This window comes from Mixophyes fleayi, chromosome 3, assembly GCF_038048845.1.
Source record: "Mixophyes fleayi isolate aMixFle1 chromosome 3, aMixFle1.hap1, whole genome shotgun sequence".
Classification (NCBI taxonomy): Eukaryota; Metazoa; Chordata; class Amphibia; order Anura; family Limnodynastidae; genus Mixophyes; species Mixophyes fleayi.
In genome coordinates this window covers 50219848-50236970 of record NC_134404.1, presented here as the reverse complement: position 1 = coordinate 50236970, position 17123 = coordinate 50219848, and the positions used below count along the sequence as shown (strand labels likewise).

Here is a 17123-nt window from a genome sequence, read left to right as displayed (position 1 = left end):
CAATACAGTGTGTACCCGATCATTTGGGCAGCTGGGCGAGGACACTCCGACATAGTCAAGCTTTTACTGCAGTATGGCGCCAAGGTCAACTGCTCGGACAAGGTGGGTACTTGTAAACCTGTTTAAAGACTTTGTATGAGTTCTGATTGGAAACTGACCTCATGTTTGGCGGTATATTGGAAAGCCGGGTGTTTGTAAAAGTAGCTATAGTTATTACCAATTCAACAGAAATTAAACTGTTTGTTTTTTTTCATTTTTGTATTTCATTTTGTCATTTAAAATGGGTAATTGCTCCTTTTAGTGGCGCTAGTGGGATTTGATGACTCATAGTAGAACAAGTATTAAAATGTTATAGTGCTGTAAGCAAATGACTTAGTCGTTAAATGTTTCTGTGGCCTCTAAAGCCAAATAATGCAGTAAAACAGCTCTCTATTCCAAACATAACAGCACTCAAACCAGAGTATAATTACATGTACATTGTATCCATAGCAAATGTTGATGTAAGTGCCCTGATTTTTAGCACAAGCCCAATGTTGTCATACCTGGATTATTACTATACTTTTACATCATTTTCATCATTTCGGTTTTCATGATCTATAAATTGCCCACGTGTACTTGGGTCATTCACGGAGAGGAAGCTAAGGGAACACAGCAGCGTAAAGCGCTCAGATGCCTGCAGCCTCCGCTGGTCACACAAGCTGCATGTTGTTCTGCAGGCACAGTCTTGTCTTGTGATCAGCAGGCACCGGGATCAGAGATTTGCTCCTTCTGTCTTCTGTTTGGAGTACGGCGTTGGCAAATTCTTCCAAAATGCTTGTCTGAGTAAAGCACTGCGCTTAGTGTGTATGTAACTCCAGCGCCCTTTTAGAGAGTTCTCCTCATTACATCTCCCAGACAGGAGAAGCGGAGATTAAACAACTTGTATGAGTAAAGCCGGGTACACGGCTATGTAATTATTGTGCTGATCACACGATTCACAAGTGTTTATTCCGATATTGTAAGAATGTGTACGCTGCCATGATCAGGTTGTATCGTAGCAAAGCACAGAGCAGCTGTGGGTTTGGTTTTCTAAACTTCCTAAAAATCGCTAGCAACGAAGGAGCAATGTCTGGCAAATGTGGAAGTGTGTACGCACTCACAGTGAGCAGTGCAGGCAGATCTCTATAGAGTGTTTTCAGCAGATGGTTGTGACACATGATGATCACAGATCTGAAGGTAGACTGTGTAGGTGTGTACAAATCACATCTGAAGTCGGACTGCATAGGTGTGTACCCAGCTTTACACATTAATAGACACCTCATATATGGGGTTAAAAGAAAAATACATTTAATGTTAAAAGCACAAGATACCCGCTGCGCAGTACAATGCCAGTTTTGGACCTCCTCTGCCCCAGGGGTCTACAGTGGACAATGGCAGTGAGTGCAGAGTATGGAGAATACATATAGACAGTGCACCTCTCTGCACACCGAGACGTACTGGTTCTTTTCTTTGTGATGAGAGCAGCCCATACCTGGAGCTATCAGATCACTTATATATTTATCCAGATCATTTTTAGACCCTGTCTATGACTGAGTGTCAATGACTAATGTAATAATTAGATGAATAACATGTTTTAAAGCCTGCATTTAATCTACAAACTTAGTAAACATATACCCACTTATCATGGCTTTCAAGGGTTTTGAGATTTGTTTGACTTTGTGGAACCTTTGAGAATTCATATTACCATTGTTCTTGTGTCTAGTATGGAACTACTGCTCTCATATGGGCTGCCAGAAAGGGCCACTTGGAGTGTGTCAAGTCTCTTCTCCAGATGGGAGCGGATGTCGATCAGGAGGGAGCTGTAAGTTTCTTTCATCTTACTTGTGTTCTATATTGTAATTAAATAGTTCTATATTGTAATTTAATAGCCATCTATTACTACTTTGGTTATACTGAGTTCACAATCACCACCTTTAAGGTTACTCTCTCATCAGCCAACTTGGAGCGTTCAGTTTAATAAGCAACCACCCAGTCAGAAAGGATCCAGTGGAGTGCATGTGGGTGTAAAGCTTGCATTCATATGATGGGTACTAGTATAATCTGGATCATCTACATATAAGCATCTAACTTGTTCCCAATTTCTGCTACAGAATTCAATGACTGCTCTGATTGTAGCGGTGAAAGGCGGCTACACAGACACTTTAAAGGAGATCTTGAAGAGGAACCCCAACGTGAATCTGACCGATAAAGATGGTAACACAGCTTTGGCTATTGCAGCTAAGGAGGGTCACACTGAGATTGTGCAAGATCTGCTGGATGCTGGAACATATGTCAATATTCCTGATCGAGTGAGTTTTACATTTACTCCTTTTTATTTATAGTTTTTTAATTTAACTTCGTAACAAATAAACATAAGCATGCTGAGCGCAATCAGCTAACGCATTTGATAGGCAAGATGGTTTTGTTACTTCGGAACAAGTGTAAAAATACATCATTGCTGGTTGCTTATAAACCATCTGTAGACTTCAAAACTTTCTGAGATGCTTAATGCATCTCCTACGGTACCTTAAGTCTACAACTGATGTTTGCCTGAACCCTTCCATACCAGTAGATGGACCATCTTTATAGCGCCTTTGAGATCTCATAAACAGACATGAAATATCTGGAAGTGTTTTGTATCCAGGGCCCCATTGGCAATGCTGTACATCATATTTCATGTGGGTCTCGCTTGAAGGCAGATCTGGAGCAGAAGGACTGGGCAAGGATTTTGTGCACCATGGTGAACTAGTTCAATCAATACCGTCTTCCTGAAGGCCAAATACAAGGTCTTTATAGGATGATACCCGGTACACTCCCACATTTAGTCCACCTCTGCTAGGTGTTAGATACTATATTATTGACAAGGCGCAATGTCACTTACATTGTAGCTGTGTTTAAAAATGTGCTGGTTTTGGGAGCACATTGTACTGCATCATTGCATTAGACAATCCATTACTCCCATAAACTTATTTCTTTTATGTTGGTAATAGTTACATTATGAAAACATCACAGCTTAGTCATTGGGGTTATAATTTGCAAACAATCAAGTATTCTATTTAGAGAAGCACAAGAAATATTTGAGAGCTGACTGTGGTTGCCCTATGTTTCCGCACTGCAGATTCATCCCATGCCCTCTATTTTGTGTCCGTCCTGTTTAACTGATATTTTGAGCCCCGTTTTACCCATCGGTCTTTGTTTGTTTTCCCCCAGTGTATATGACACTGATTTGTATTCTGGTTTAAAATGCTTTAAAGCAGCCATAATAATCTAATGAAAAAAGGGTGTTTTCTGTTGTTTTTTAAATAGGGTACAGAATACATGCATGGCTTCAGCTGTTTGTATATTCAAGGTATCATCCATCCAGCTGATGATATACAGGAATCAAGCTAGATAATTGATTCGATTTGGTTAGAAATAAATGGGAAAGGCTTCCATTGGACTGTAATAGTAGATTCTATATGGTTTTCTTTTGGCCTATAATATTTCAAGATGACGCCCTCTACTGGGGTTTTATAGGCATCAAACACTACTATGGAGTGGATGGGATTTAAAGATGATACTCACCAGGTAGAGAGTAAGATGGGAGAGCAGGCTGTCAGATGTGTCACAGATTATTAAATAAGGCGACAGCCATTTAGAATTTTAAGTCATGTCATATGGAACAAAAGACCCCTCTAAAGAAGTAACATGACATATTTTGTCCATTTGAAATAAAGTGGAATGTATCTGGTGTTTGTTTGGACTTCACTCCACTTGAACAATAATCTTTTGTCTCAGACTATTAGTGAGAAATGAAATATTAGTCCATATAAAAACTAATGTTCTTGTAGTGTTCAGAAAATGTAGAAGACTTAGTGTTCTGTTCACATTTCTGCCACATTGTGTGTGTAATTAATACTGTTTGTGTAGAGTACATACGTCATGACATTGGCCAGCATTCCAATATAAAATTAATAGAAATATTTGTTAACCAACACATCAAAGCAATCTAATTGCACGTTTCACCCATCTGCTCCTGTCCTTTAGCCAAAACGCTTGTTTGACATTACCGGGAAGAAGCAGATGGGATTATCATCAAATCCCATAGCACAAAGCTACCACCAATAGAGGTTTGATATCTGTGTGCCCCCTGGCCTGTTTCATGACAAATTGAGGCCTTTAGTTTGCAGTTAAAAATTAATTTGCTGGCAACATACAGGAAACAAGTTTTCCTTTACAATAAGGCGAGTGAAAACGGATTCCTCCAGAGACGCTTGTGCTTAAGCATGCCTCTGTAGGTTACCGGTGCCAACTGAGAAGGCGGCTTACCCAATGATCCGATAGGCTCTGGTGGTTCTATGATACACTGCTCTTTTCTATTAGCCCTCATATTTCCAAGTAGCAGCGGTGTATTTGATACTCCTCCCCAGTGATCTTTTCCATTTATGATGGGTATTTCATGATGCAGTGATAACACAGCATCAGTTTGTGTTTGGAAGAAGCCTGCCCTAGATGGAGAGTGATGTGGAGTGCTGGACCATTGGAGCCTTTGGGGGACCTGCTGAATTTTGGTGGTTGTGGTGGGGGATCCTGTATATTGAACACTAAGTAAAAAAAAAAATCTGTTTTGGAGGAGAGTTATCCTTTTTAATGCTCTATAGTGTGTTGTCTATGAAATAAACTCTTGACACTGATTATTGACTTTCATATCTTTGTAACAGAATGGAGACACTGTTCTGATTGGCGCTGTTCGTGGCGGCCATGTTGAAATTGTCCGTGCTTTATTGCACAAGTACGCGGACATAGACATCAGAGGACAGGTAATTCAATAGTTTTTTCTGTTTGCGCAGCTAATGAATTGTTATGTTTGCTACCTTATCTAAAGGCAATTTTAAAACCTGATTTATATTTTGCTTTTAAACATTGCTGACTATTCACAGAAGTTGGTAACATATTTGGCTATACTTCTATATTGTAGGATAACAAAACTGCATTGTACTGGGCTGTAGAGAAAGGAAACGCTACAATGGTTCGTGATATCTTGCAGTGTAACCCGGACACAGAATTCTGTACAAAGGTAATGGATGATGATTTATCTTTTTCTAATGGTAACTTAAGTCCTACAGTGACTTGTTCCACTAAAGACACTATTATGCTACATGCTGTATTATGCTAAATGCCTGATTTGTTTTGGCAGCAGGTTGAATGACTTCTGTGCTGCACCCATAGTTTGAATAACAAATGTAGCAGGGCATTGTATACCACACTTTAAAGCCTTAATGCTGCTCTTAAGCCGATCCAATTCCCCAATTATCCTAGTTTTGGTTGCCTAGATATTTTGGATCACTATAAACTCTGCCTGTTCTTGTCAACATGTCTACCCTCGGTTCATGACGTTTGTTCCTCACGGCACATGTGTTCTAGCATGGTGTGGTTAGCTGGACAATAGAGGCTTTAGTACATACAGATATATTGTGAATATATCTGTGGCTATCGGTAGACATACATTAAACTCTAGTACACAAGTTGCTCTCACTTTAATTTTCTTTTAAATCTACACTTTTGTCGCTATGGGCCTTATTGATGTTCGAATGTAAGTCCGTTTGCGTAGTGTCTTGCGTGAAATCTCCCAGCGCATCCCCAATAACACACCTTACACCAACATCTGAACGCAGATGACCCTTACGTCTGCTTATGACCTGAGAGGCAGAACAGGGGATGGAAGGGGAGGACTAACATAGGCCATGTGTGCTCAGGCACGGATGTGGCTGGTTCAAGTCCTGTGTGTCTCGTAAGCACGTCTGGTTGGCCCGTACAGGGCAGGTGATGACCGACACGGGATAGTCTTTGATTTAAAAGTTCCACGCATGCGTGTCAGTAGTTATCGCAGAACTAGTATATACAGCTTGTGGAGCTCATCGCACAATTTAGAAATGTTATCTGTGTGTCGTATAAATAATATTTAAAGTGGGAGACTTCCATATGTAAATGCTTAAATCAGAACTGTATGCAACTAAGATATACTAAAAAAAATGTATATTTGAAATGTAATATTTATACAAATGATTATACTGATAACAGTTGTTGTTGTTGTTTTATTTCATGATCAAATAAAAGTTTTGTGTGTTCTGAAGTGGCTTTTTTATGGTACATACACTTGTGCGATCCTGCAGTCTGTTCTGTGTGTCCATGTATGACATGTACTGTTTAGGCAGAGAGTACTTACACCAGGTTCAACGTATCTTGAAATTCGATTGGACTTGAATACAATCAGAAGTACACACAAGTTCAGTGCTCTTTTTAAACACACAACGTACGTGCAAGTTGCGTTTGGACATGAATCAGGCCAGCTATGTCCAGATGCATCCCCCCGATTTCACTTGTATGAGGCTGCAGAATATGTTTGTATCTTCCAAATAAAGATTCGAACTAAAATTTGGGGGCCACTTGGGTACAGATAATTTTGTAACACACACTTTTCTCTTTTAGGATGGAGAGACTCCATTGATTAAGGCTACAAAGATGAGAAGCATTGAAGTGGTGGAGCTCTTGCTGGACAAAGGCGCAAAGGTTTCTGCAATAGATAAGGTAAGATCATGCGGGATACAATCCTGTGTAGGTGACCCAGGTGGACATTTATGGAGTCTTCATCCTCTAATATTGACAGCAGTGGGTGGAGCTATGATGTGCTTGTGCGAGTGTAGTAGCATTATCAAAAATGTTCATGTGCATTTGACTACAGTCTGAGCCCCTTTTTTTGTTCATCTCCTGCTTGCTGGTGTTTCCCCAGTGTTGAGGTGGTGGGCAGGGATAAAACAACCATTAACCAATCCGATATCGGCATGTAAGTGAGAGGAGGGCTGCATGTCACAGGGGCAATGCCATGATGTTGGGAGGGGGGGTGGAGGTAGAAGGGAGGCTACAGACAGAGACCTGCAGACTGGAAGGAGCTCGGTACACAAGAGCACAGAATAGTGATATCTCCTGGTCTAGAAATACATGAAGGTTGCATGTGACAGGGGCAATGCCATGATGTTGGGAGGGGGGGTGGAGATAGAAAGGAAGCTACAGACAGAGACCTGCAGACTGGAAGGAGCTCGGTACACAAGAGCACAGAATAGTGATATCTCCTGTTCTAGAATTACATGAAGGTTGCGTTGACAATTGTATATCTGTATGAATGATCCATACAACAAACCTGTTACAACCTGATTAGGGCCTGCAATGAGAGAACAGATGCACTTTACATGAGTGCAATGTACATGTTGGTTGAGAGCACTTATACAATGGATATGCTTTCCAGAAAGGAGACACCCCACTTCACATTGCCATCAGGGGCAGAAGCCGGAAACTTGCAGAACTGCTGCTGAGGAACCCAAAAGATGGACGGTTACTGTACAGACCCAACAAAGCTGGAGAGACCCCGTACAACATAGACTGCAGCCACCAGAAGAGTATCCTCACCCAGATATTTGGGGCCAGTAAGTATGGAAGAGATATTTGTGACAAAGAATGATAATCCTATTTTATTTAGATTTCATTTTTGACCAATAAAGACACTCTCCTGATCTTTATCATAGAACTGTCGGCTCCACAGAGTGTAGGTATCTGTTTGTGGGGTGGACTGGTGTGCACCCTATCAATTGGGTAGGAACCAGTGACCTCATGGAGGTACGGCCTAAGTTTCACAATGTCTGAAATATAGATCATCATGAGTGTTGGTGAAACCCATAGAATGTATGCCTCAACAGTCTGTTCTAGTCACGTTCAGTTTAGTGGACCTCACATGACATGTATCCCCCCCCAACATTTGCTTTAAGAGCTACTTAAGTTTGTTGTTTTTTTTATTGGAGTGGGGGGGCTAGATTTATTTATTTATTTTAAGATCTATTGTTTATTTGAGCCACTAGTACTGAGGTTTTTTACTAGAGCATTTCTGAAGCACTAGACAGAAGTGGCTATTGTCGTCACTAGTGCCCATTAATATGCCATCACAGTTGTAGTAGATGTGCCTAGCAATCTACATTACGACCATCACTACTTCCTGCAGTTTTACAGACACCTCCTCCTTCCAGCCGCTTGCATCATGCTCACTTCCCGTCCTCTGGCTACTAATTGGCCAGTGCCGAGAGACTATCACCACTTAGGCAGCACTATTAAAGACCCTCACCCAGGTACTGCACATGCAGCAGAGAGGGCCTCAAGTGAAGAGCGGGATTTGGGCACCAATGGTCAGCTGCACACAGAAGATTCAGCCATTTTACCCAAACCATTGCGAATACAGCCTATCCATGCTGTAGGAAGAAGTGATCTCTCAGAGGATAGATCACTATCCTCTGTCACTGGTTCTTAATGAGTAGATCAACTTTATTCTCATTGATTATTGATCTATCCCACAATAATGGCTGCCTCCACTTTGTGAGCGATGACTCCACTAAATAAATGTGTAGTATTCTACTGCTTGTATTCTGGGTTTTATAAAATGTGTTGGCTGTGTGTAATCTGCCTTTTTGTCTCACACAGGGCACCTTTCTCCTACCGAGTCCGATGGGGATATGCTTGGGTATGACTTGTACAGCAGTGCCCTGGCTGATATTCTCAGTGAACCCACCATGCAGCCACCGATCTGTGTGGGGCTGTACGCTCAGTGGGGGAGTGGAAAGTCCTTTTTGCTTAAAAAGCTTGAAGGTAATGTACTTATTGGAATATACACTATTAATCTATTTCTTAAAACCGGTAGGAGGGTCTGTATTGCACACCAAGTAAAGAACTGATTGCATTCCAGATACTAGTAAGAAATTTTAACAGACATTTTCTCACATTTAAGGGGATCTACCATATGAAGTATAACCCAATGCTGCATATGTGCGTACATATGTACTGTATGTTTGTGTATATGTGTTTACAGTTATGCAATCTATATCCTGAAGTGGGGAGGGAACGGAGATTAATGTATTTGTGTAATATAAAATCTGTGTTTGGGGGAACGCTCGTCTCCTTCTTACAGGGTATCTTACTCCGCTCCAGGGCTCCTGTCCCAAAACAGGACAGAACAGAATTCTGGGGTAACAGACTATACTTTCCCAGACCTATCGTCACCCAACCCTTTTGTCTTTCCTCCACCCATTGGCAGCAGAGCTATATACATTATGTATTTGTATTAAGTTCCACTGTCAGGGTATCGGTCACCTGTCTGCTTCTAGATTTAGTACTTACAGGAATATACCCTCTGAGTGAGCCTCCGTATGTTCATTTAACTTCCATAAAACATTTTTCACTTCCTACATCTGGTTCGTATATTGCAGCGCCCTCTTTATTATTGTATTACTGGGGGTTCTCGAGATGGAAGTCTTCGGGACTCCACCATCCTCTCTTCTGCTGCCTCTCTTGTTTCTGGGATGGGACTGAATATTCTGGGGTGGTCACAGCTAGTGGGTTCCACTCCCTCCCCTAGTTTACTTTCCAGTTTCCTTCTCCCTCCATCTGTATTCCCTCCAGGTGTGTACACCTCTCTGTATGATCACGCTCATCCCTCTAGGCTACATCTCTAACTCCAGTGAGAACTCTGCCCAGCTCAAGGATCCAGCTCCCCGGGTTATATATTTTACTTTTCAATGTTACAAGGTCAAACTGCCCTCTTCCTTAACCAGCCACTTTGTACTGCTTGTGCACAACTGCAACCTGTGCTGACCTCTCCTAAGTCTACCGCTGTCCCTGCCAGACCATGAGTGTGCGTACAGTCCATGGAGGGCGTTCAGGGTCCAAACCATCCAACTCAATAACAAGCATTAGATGATTTGCAGTCGTGGTGCAAGAGATGAATCGCCCATTCCCCTTCATCACTTGTCAGGATTCTCTGTGATTGTCCACTCTCATCTGGCCGAGTTGACATCTCAAATCGCAGAGGCCAATTTCTAAACGTGTGAGGCAGTAGCTTGAGTGTTTAATCTGCGTAATCACTCAGCTGCTTTTATTGCTTCTTTCATATGCAGTGCAATAATCACTGGAGGATAGACTTCCCCCTCAGCATGGGGTACAGCAGGTATCTTGTCGAACTCAGGGCTGCTTGTCTGAAGCTAACTTGTCCACCTTAGCAGGACTACCTTCGGACCCTGTCTTTCTCCAGGATAGGCCACTTCAGATGGGGTCAGAATGTATGATTAGCCAAAACAAATGATGCCTGGGTTCTGGATTGGTCCTTCTGGGTGGTTGCTGTACCCCTGAGAGACCACAGAGAGTGTTAATGAAGGTAAGCACTGAGGGTGTTTACAGTCTTACACGGTATCCCTGTGATCCCTTATCCGGATGACCTTCCAATCAAATCTCAGCCCTAGGAGCTGTATAAGACTGGTCTTGCTCTAGCCTTGTCTGTTCTGCTGGTTTATCGGTCCTCAGAAGTCTTCCCTGATCTCTGCACAGAGAATGGAATGTGGTGCAGCCCATACCATGGTCTTTCTTCATTAAGTATTGGCATGTGTATAAATATCTGTCACAGCATTGAATAATTGATGCCTATGCTGAAACAGGCGGTTGTTGTACCCAGGTTTTAAGAAAACTTCTAGCACTACATGTATGACTTTTTATTTATTGATCAGTCGTGCATTTTCTTAACCCATGTGTGCTGTTTCTGCAGAGTATCAATGATTCCTATACTGTGCTGAGTTAGCGCTGAGGTCACATGGGCAGTAAATAGATTTTATGTAGACTGGGCTATAGGTAAGTTCATGGACAGGAAAAGATGACCACATCATTGTAATCATGGTTTCTGATTACGGGGTATACACTGTATATTTGTCTTGATTGCTTGATAGCTTGAAAGTGAATTGTTAGTTTCTGAGGCTTGTTGACCTCTCAGTTATGACTTACTATGTATGTTCTCTCCTCCCGATGTAGATGAGATGAAGACATTTGCCGGGCAGCAGATTGAACCACTCTTCCAGTTCTCCTGGCTCATTGTGTTCCTCATTCTGATGATGTGTACCACTCTAGGGCTGTTGCTGTCATTCACTGTGGATGCCAAGCTGGGCATAGCTGTATCGCTCAGCTTATTGGCGGTTCTCTACATATTCTTCAGTAAGTGTCTAGTGGGCAACAATTCTCATCATACTGATCAGCACTGAGATTAGTGATCAGATATTCCATTGTCATGTTTATTTACTGCACAGATGAACAAAGGTGAAGCTGGTAACAATGTATTTCACAATGCTATTTCATTGTGGTCTCTGCTCACTTAATAAACAGCATTTGTATCCCTTCTACGCACTATATATGATACCACCGTGTTTAGGACCTAGCTCTTTGATCTGGTAGCCACCCTAAAATATTAACTTTGGCATGTGTAATCTTATCAGTGATGAGAATACTTGCAGAGCATGATGGGGATTACAGGTGAGCAATAGCTCGGTGACAAAGATTGCCTCCTGTTCTTAACCTTTGTTCCACCCAATGGGTTTGCAGGGGTTAGGTTACTGGGAGGTCAAAAGGAGAATAATTGCATGATGTTCACAGTCAACAGTTGTCAAATCTCTTACCCTTAAGGTAATCTGACAATTAGACATTCCTGAAAGTTGGTTTACACAGTTTAAACCACTTTCTAGCATGATTTTTGAGTGTTTTTGTATGCCAATCTTCAAACGTTGCAGCCTGATTTTTAGAGATGATAGACTTTTAACACCTAGAACTGTAAGCGGAGGAGTTTCTTATGTCTAGAAAATAAGACTTCTGACCTGGGGACAGGTGTACAGTTTCTTGCTGCTGACGAAACACGGCCCCCAGAAGCTGGTAGAAGAAGTTACAGTTCTATGCTCCACGTAGCAGATTTCCTCATTAAAACATAAGGGTAACTTCATGAAATATGTATAAATGTGTTCTTCTGTTTAATACTGTACCTCTGTCCACAGCTGTAGTGTACTTTGGTGGACGACGGGAGGGAGAGAATTGGAACTGGGCTTGGGTACTTAGCACAAAGCTGGCACGACATATTGGGTACCTGGAACTACTGCTAAAATTGATGTTTGTGAACCCTCCAGAGCTCCCAGAACAGACGACCAAGGCCCTGCCAGTCAGGTGAGAGCCGGATTTATCTCATTGGTTTAAGAGATAAAAGCCCCCTGTCACGAATGCGCAGCCTGTCCCGAATACAGCAATCTTGAAACAGCTGGCCGTGACTGTAGTCACTTTAGTCACTTTACCAATGGATACAACTTTTCTGCAACCATGAAGAATTTACCATGGGGTCCTTGTGTTCACCAAAACTCCTTATTAATGTTTCACACTTAAATCACATACACATGTAGCATGGGCCTCACTTGGCTTCATAAGTTCACAAAGAATATGCTAGGTTAAATGTATTTAATCTGAAAAAAGTTTCTAAGGCTTAAGTACAAGACAGTTAATAACAAGACCTACAAAATAAGTTGCACACATAAGTTTCAGGAATAAAATAGGGAATGAAATCAGAGTCACCAACTTACTAGTTTAAGACTTGGCATGAGAGGAGTACTCTTTGGGAAAGATGGCACACTTCAACCTAGATGACAGTAGGTCTCCTCATAGAATGAACAACATCACTGGCTAAGGCAGCTGATCTAAACCTTGTTTCTAAGAATGACACATGGCTTTTGAAATGAGTTATCCATTTGAGATATAGGTCTGGCATCTCAAAGGGCAGGATTACTCACCTCTGGCTGGTCAGACTGTTTACACGCTCTGTAAAGCCTCAGAGATGTTATCTGTCTGGCCTGGTTACTTTCAAAAGACTCTTGACACTTGCATAGGTCAAACTCATGTCATTCATCAAAGAACACTTGTTACATACAAAATACACGGGCATACATGAATATTCTGAGGAATGTAGTAATCAATGATTAGGTGCCATACATAATCGCGACATTCCCATTCTGGGCCCATAGCAACTTATAAATTGCAATCATAGCACATTCTGTATAAATTTACTTTTTATATGTGTTTGCTTGTAGGACCAGTTGCTAATTATATTTAGTTTATACTGTGTTATTTACAGTTCACCCTTTGCCTGCTTATAGTGGAGGCACCCTGGGATATGACAGTGTGTTAGTGATGGGGCAATTTACTTGACTTAACAGTAGGACTTCCTTCCTGTAGAGTAGGATGTCTCATGTGGACGCAGAACGTGTCCTTATGTTCTGTATTTTCAGTCATTCCCTGTTTCTGTAGCCTTCACATTTATTTTTGTGAATGTCCCAAGTATCTGTTTGAGAATAAGAAACTAGTATGTTATGTTTTACTGGTCTCTTTTAAATACGTTAACAGCTGCCCTGTGGTACAAACTAATTTATCTGTATAGGTTTCGATGTTTCCTGTAGCTAGTGGTCTGTACTCTTTCTACCCATGTCACAGTGATCTCTTCTCTATTTGGTAAATACGTTTTGCTTTGTGCCTCTTCAGGTTCCTTTTCACAGACTACAATAGACTCTCCAGTGTCGGGGGAGAGACATCTATGGCAGAGATGATAGCCACACTGTCCGATGCGTGTGAAAGAGAGTTTGGTTTCTTAGCAACTCGACTCTTCAGAGTGTTCAAAACAGAAGAAACACAAGGTACCTTTTGTAGTACGGCTGAGAATGATGGTGTGGAAATCCATCCTTTATCAACAATGTTACAGTGGAGACCTGTCTTGTGTACATTGTGGAGAAAGCCGGTTTTGTGGTATTAACCAGTATTCATGACACTGCAGCCTATTAATTTATTTTGGACCCAGTGGCATCACTAATGTATGATTCATTAGAATGCAATCTATCCATTCAATTGGAGCCACTCACCCTGGTACAGCTCTATCTTCTCTACCGAGCTGGATCAGCCACATAGCAAACTAGGTTCCTGCATAGGGTTCTGTGGGCACTGAGGGGCCTGGATTACCCTTTACCGTTGGTCCAGCATTTTTTTTTTTTCCTTCATTGCATTTGTGCAGCCACTTATTGCTTTAAAATAGCACTGCTTTATTGCAAGGTAGGTGGGCACACAGCCAGTTCAACAAGCAACAGTGCTGTGCCGTGCCTCTCATTGCGCCTCAGTTGTCAGGGGCAGGAGTCGGAGCTAACCTGTTGCTAAAGGCACTAGCTTTGGCGTCTGTAGTAGGAGACAACTGAGGCCACACGCAATACGCACGCCCTGAAGCAGTCTGTACTGTGATTGGTAGTTTAGCAACCAATAACAGCACAGCAGCCTTCTAAAAGAGTGTGCAGAGCAGGATGGGCAGGTGCAGCATTGTGGTGGCTGCTGGCACTCTCTCCACACTACCATAAAAATAACAGAACGTTACAGACACAAGAGCATTACCAAATCAGTATCCATGGGAAAAGCATTTTGGTATGGACGATTGGGGAAGGGTGCGGGTAAAGCAATATCTTTTGTAAGGCTCTATGGGTGTTTAAATCTGGTTCTGCTCCTCTGTGTGTAGCCAGTGGTTACAATGTGGACCTCTAGGTGTCATGGCATTATGTTTCCACTAGAGGATGCTGTGCAAATCATATGTTTCTGATGCACATTATTATCGGTATGAATATTCCCAAATAACTTGCAACTGTTAACGTTGACTGATGCCTATGTACATTTCATAATGTTTAGGGATGGTAGATAAGGAAATTTGTGAACTGCAGCACTATACAACTATACATACATGGTTACTTTCATGTTCTAAACTTTGAGAGTAATCAGTACAATGTGGTTGTCATGGTTACCACACCCATACTGTTTAGTTTCTGTAAATGTTTCCTCATATTGCGGTATTAAAATACCAGAGCAGCATCATACCACTGTTTTATGTAAATTTCTATTTCTTCTGCCATTGAGCGAGTCCCTCATGGAACTACAAGACCTACCAATGACAGCCACAACCGCAAATTTAGCTGTACTCACATTGGCCCTCACTTAGCTGTCACATAACATAGTAACTTTATACGAACACTCCCAAGCTTTAAAGATTTGTCCCTGGATACGTCCCTGTTTTTCAGTGTTGGCAAATGCACAATATAAATCCACATTTTCATATCAACTGGAAACAATAATTTACAATGAAGAAAAGTGACGCTAGTATGAAAGTCTGTGCATATGACATTACAGGGATTGTATTACTCCCTAGATTGCAGAGAAATGTACCTGCTCAGCAGCTAAGTGTACCTGGAAAATATCTTTATAGTTTTGGCAACTACTTTGATATGTTTTATTCTCAATTACCTTTGTATCTTGCAGCAATGCTATTGTAAAGTCTCTTTGTTTCCTTAGGGAAAAAGAAATGGAAGAAGACGTGTTGCCTCCCATCATTTGTTATCTTCATCTTCATCATGACGTGCATCTTTACTGGTGTCATCTTACTGGCTGTCTTTAAAGTGGATGCAAAGAACATGACTGTGAACGCTATCCTGATAGCTGTGGCCTGCGTGGTCGGCCTGGTCTTAGTCCTGAACTGTCTGACGTGGTGGCAGGTGATGGATTCCATATTGAACTCCCAGCGGAAGCGTCTGCACAGTGCGGCCTCCAGACTGCACAGGTTGAAGAGCGAGGGGTTCATGAAGGTAAGGAGAGTGCTTGCATTTACTTATCCCAGTAAATGGGAACTGGACTGGGGTTGTCATGGGTATTGCTTGTAGTCCCGTGGCTGGGGGGGGGAACCACAAATTACCTCTACTGAGTTGTGTTGCACTTTCTCTTCCAGGTTCTCAAGTGTGAAGTGGAACTGATGGCTAAAATGGCAAAGACCATTGACAGCTTCACACAGAATCAAACCAGACTGGTCGTGATCATTGATGGGCTGGATGCCTGTGAGCAGGACAAGGTTCTTCATATGTTGGACACAGTACGTATACCCTGCATTAGTTATCTTCATTATTCAGCATGACCAGCTAATGATTAACATCTGTCTGATCAGGAATAACTTTTTTTTTAATATGTTAGTAAAGTAAATAGTATGTTTTTTTCTCATGAGCAGAATATGAAAATACATTCGTTTTGTTAATTTCATTCTGTCCTGGAGACACATTGAGCCTGATTCACATTTGGACACAGCATGCACGCAAGTAACGTGCATGGAACTTGAGGGTGGTTCAGACTGTATTTAAATTAAACGGGCAGCACAGTGGCCTAGTGGTTAGCACTTCTGCCTCACAGCACTGGGGTCAGGAGATCGATTCCCGACCATGGCCTTATCTGTGAGGAGTTTGTATGTTCTCCCTGTGTTTGCGTGGGTTTCCTCCGGGTGCTCCGGTTTCCTCCCTCACTCCAAAAACATACAGTAAATTGGCTGCTGGCAAAATTTACACTAGTCTGTGTGTAGTAGGGATTTTAGATTGTAAGCTCCATTGGGGCAGGGACTGATGTGAATGATAAGTATTCTCTGTGCAACGCTGCAGAATTGGTAGCGCTATATAAATAAATGATGATGATTAATATAAGCAGATCTCAATGTTTCCATTCGCATATGGGTATAAGTGCGCTCTGCCTAAACTTGCCATACGTAGACAGACAGAGCAGACTGCAGGATACTAACATGCATGTGTGCAATATAAAGTTCTATAAGAACTCATGTAAAAATATTTAAAAAAAATAAATACTCAATACTAATCATTAATAAAAAATACTTGTTTACTTTATTTTCATTTAAATACACAAATCAGGATGTTCTTAATGTGTATGGTACATACAATGTGTTTTTATAGTCCATCTTGCTTGCATGGGCATGTTTTGTGCTCTCTAGTGGTACACATATGTGTAGTGTTTAATACAAATGTGATGCCATGTCGGTTATCACTATCACACAGCACTTACACCTGTACCTGGTGCAAATGATATGGCTGAAACCAAGTATACTTAGGAGAAACCCAGGACTTGAGTTGGCAGCATCTGCGATAGATCGCCCTCTGCGTGCCCTTACTGTACATTGCCTACGTTCATCCGCCCCTTCCCACCCCTGTTGTTCCCTTCAAGTCGTAGGCGGTTGTAAATGTCATTGGCACTTGGGCATGAATTGCATCCCATTATGATCATTGGCTCACGGTCATTTTCTGAGCATGCGCAGAGCTATGTCACTCAAGATAAGGCAGAGGGACCAAAGGTGAATCAGGCCCATTGACCCTTAGTGATGTTGCTGTATC

At 41.8% G+C, this 17123-nt stretch overlaps 1 protein-coding gene across 5 annotated transcripts in view; it reads left to right on the top strand.

Moving 5' to 3' along the window:
• KIDINS220 (kinase D interacting substrate 220) overlaps positions 1-17123 on the top strand; it is a 110064-nt gene that overhangs the window by 28105 nt on the left and 64836 nt on the right. For all 5 annotated transcript variants that reach the window (XM_075201466.1, XM_075201469.1, XM_075201467.1 and 2 more), the window contains exons 6-18: positions 1-102; positions 1742-1840; positions 2130-2327; positions 4719-4817; positions 4976-5074; positions 6487-6585; positions 7301-7478; positions 8521-8685; positions 10891-11070; positions 11898-12063; positions 13423-13574; positions 15259-15548; positions 15689-15829. In XM_075201466.1, the coding sequence (XP_075057567.1) occupies positions 1-102; positions 1742-1840; positions 2130-2327; positions 4719-4817; positions 4976-5074; positions 6487-6585; positions 7301-7478; positions 8521-8685; positions 10891-11070; positions 11898-12063; positions 13423-13574; positions 15259-15548; positions 15689-15829 (1968 nt within the window). The remainder of the gene's footprint in view (positions 103-1741; positions 1841-2129; positions 2328-4718; positions 4818-4975; positions 5075-6486; positions 6586-7300; positions 7479-8520; positions 8686-10890; positions 11071-11897; positions 12064-13422; positions 13575-15258; positions 15549-15688; positions 15830-17123) is intronic.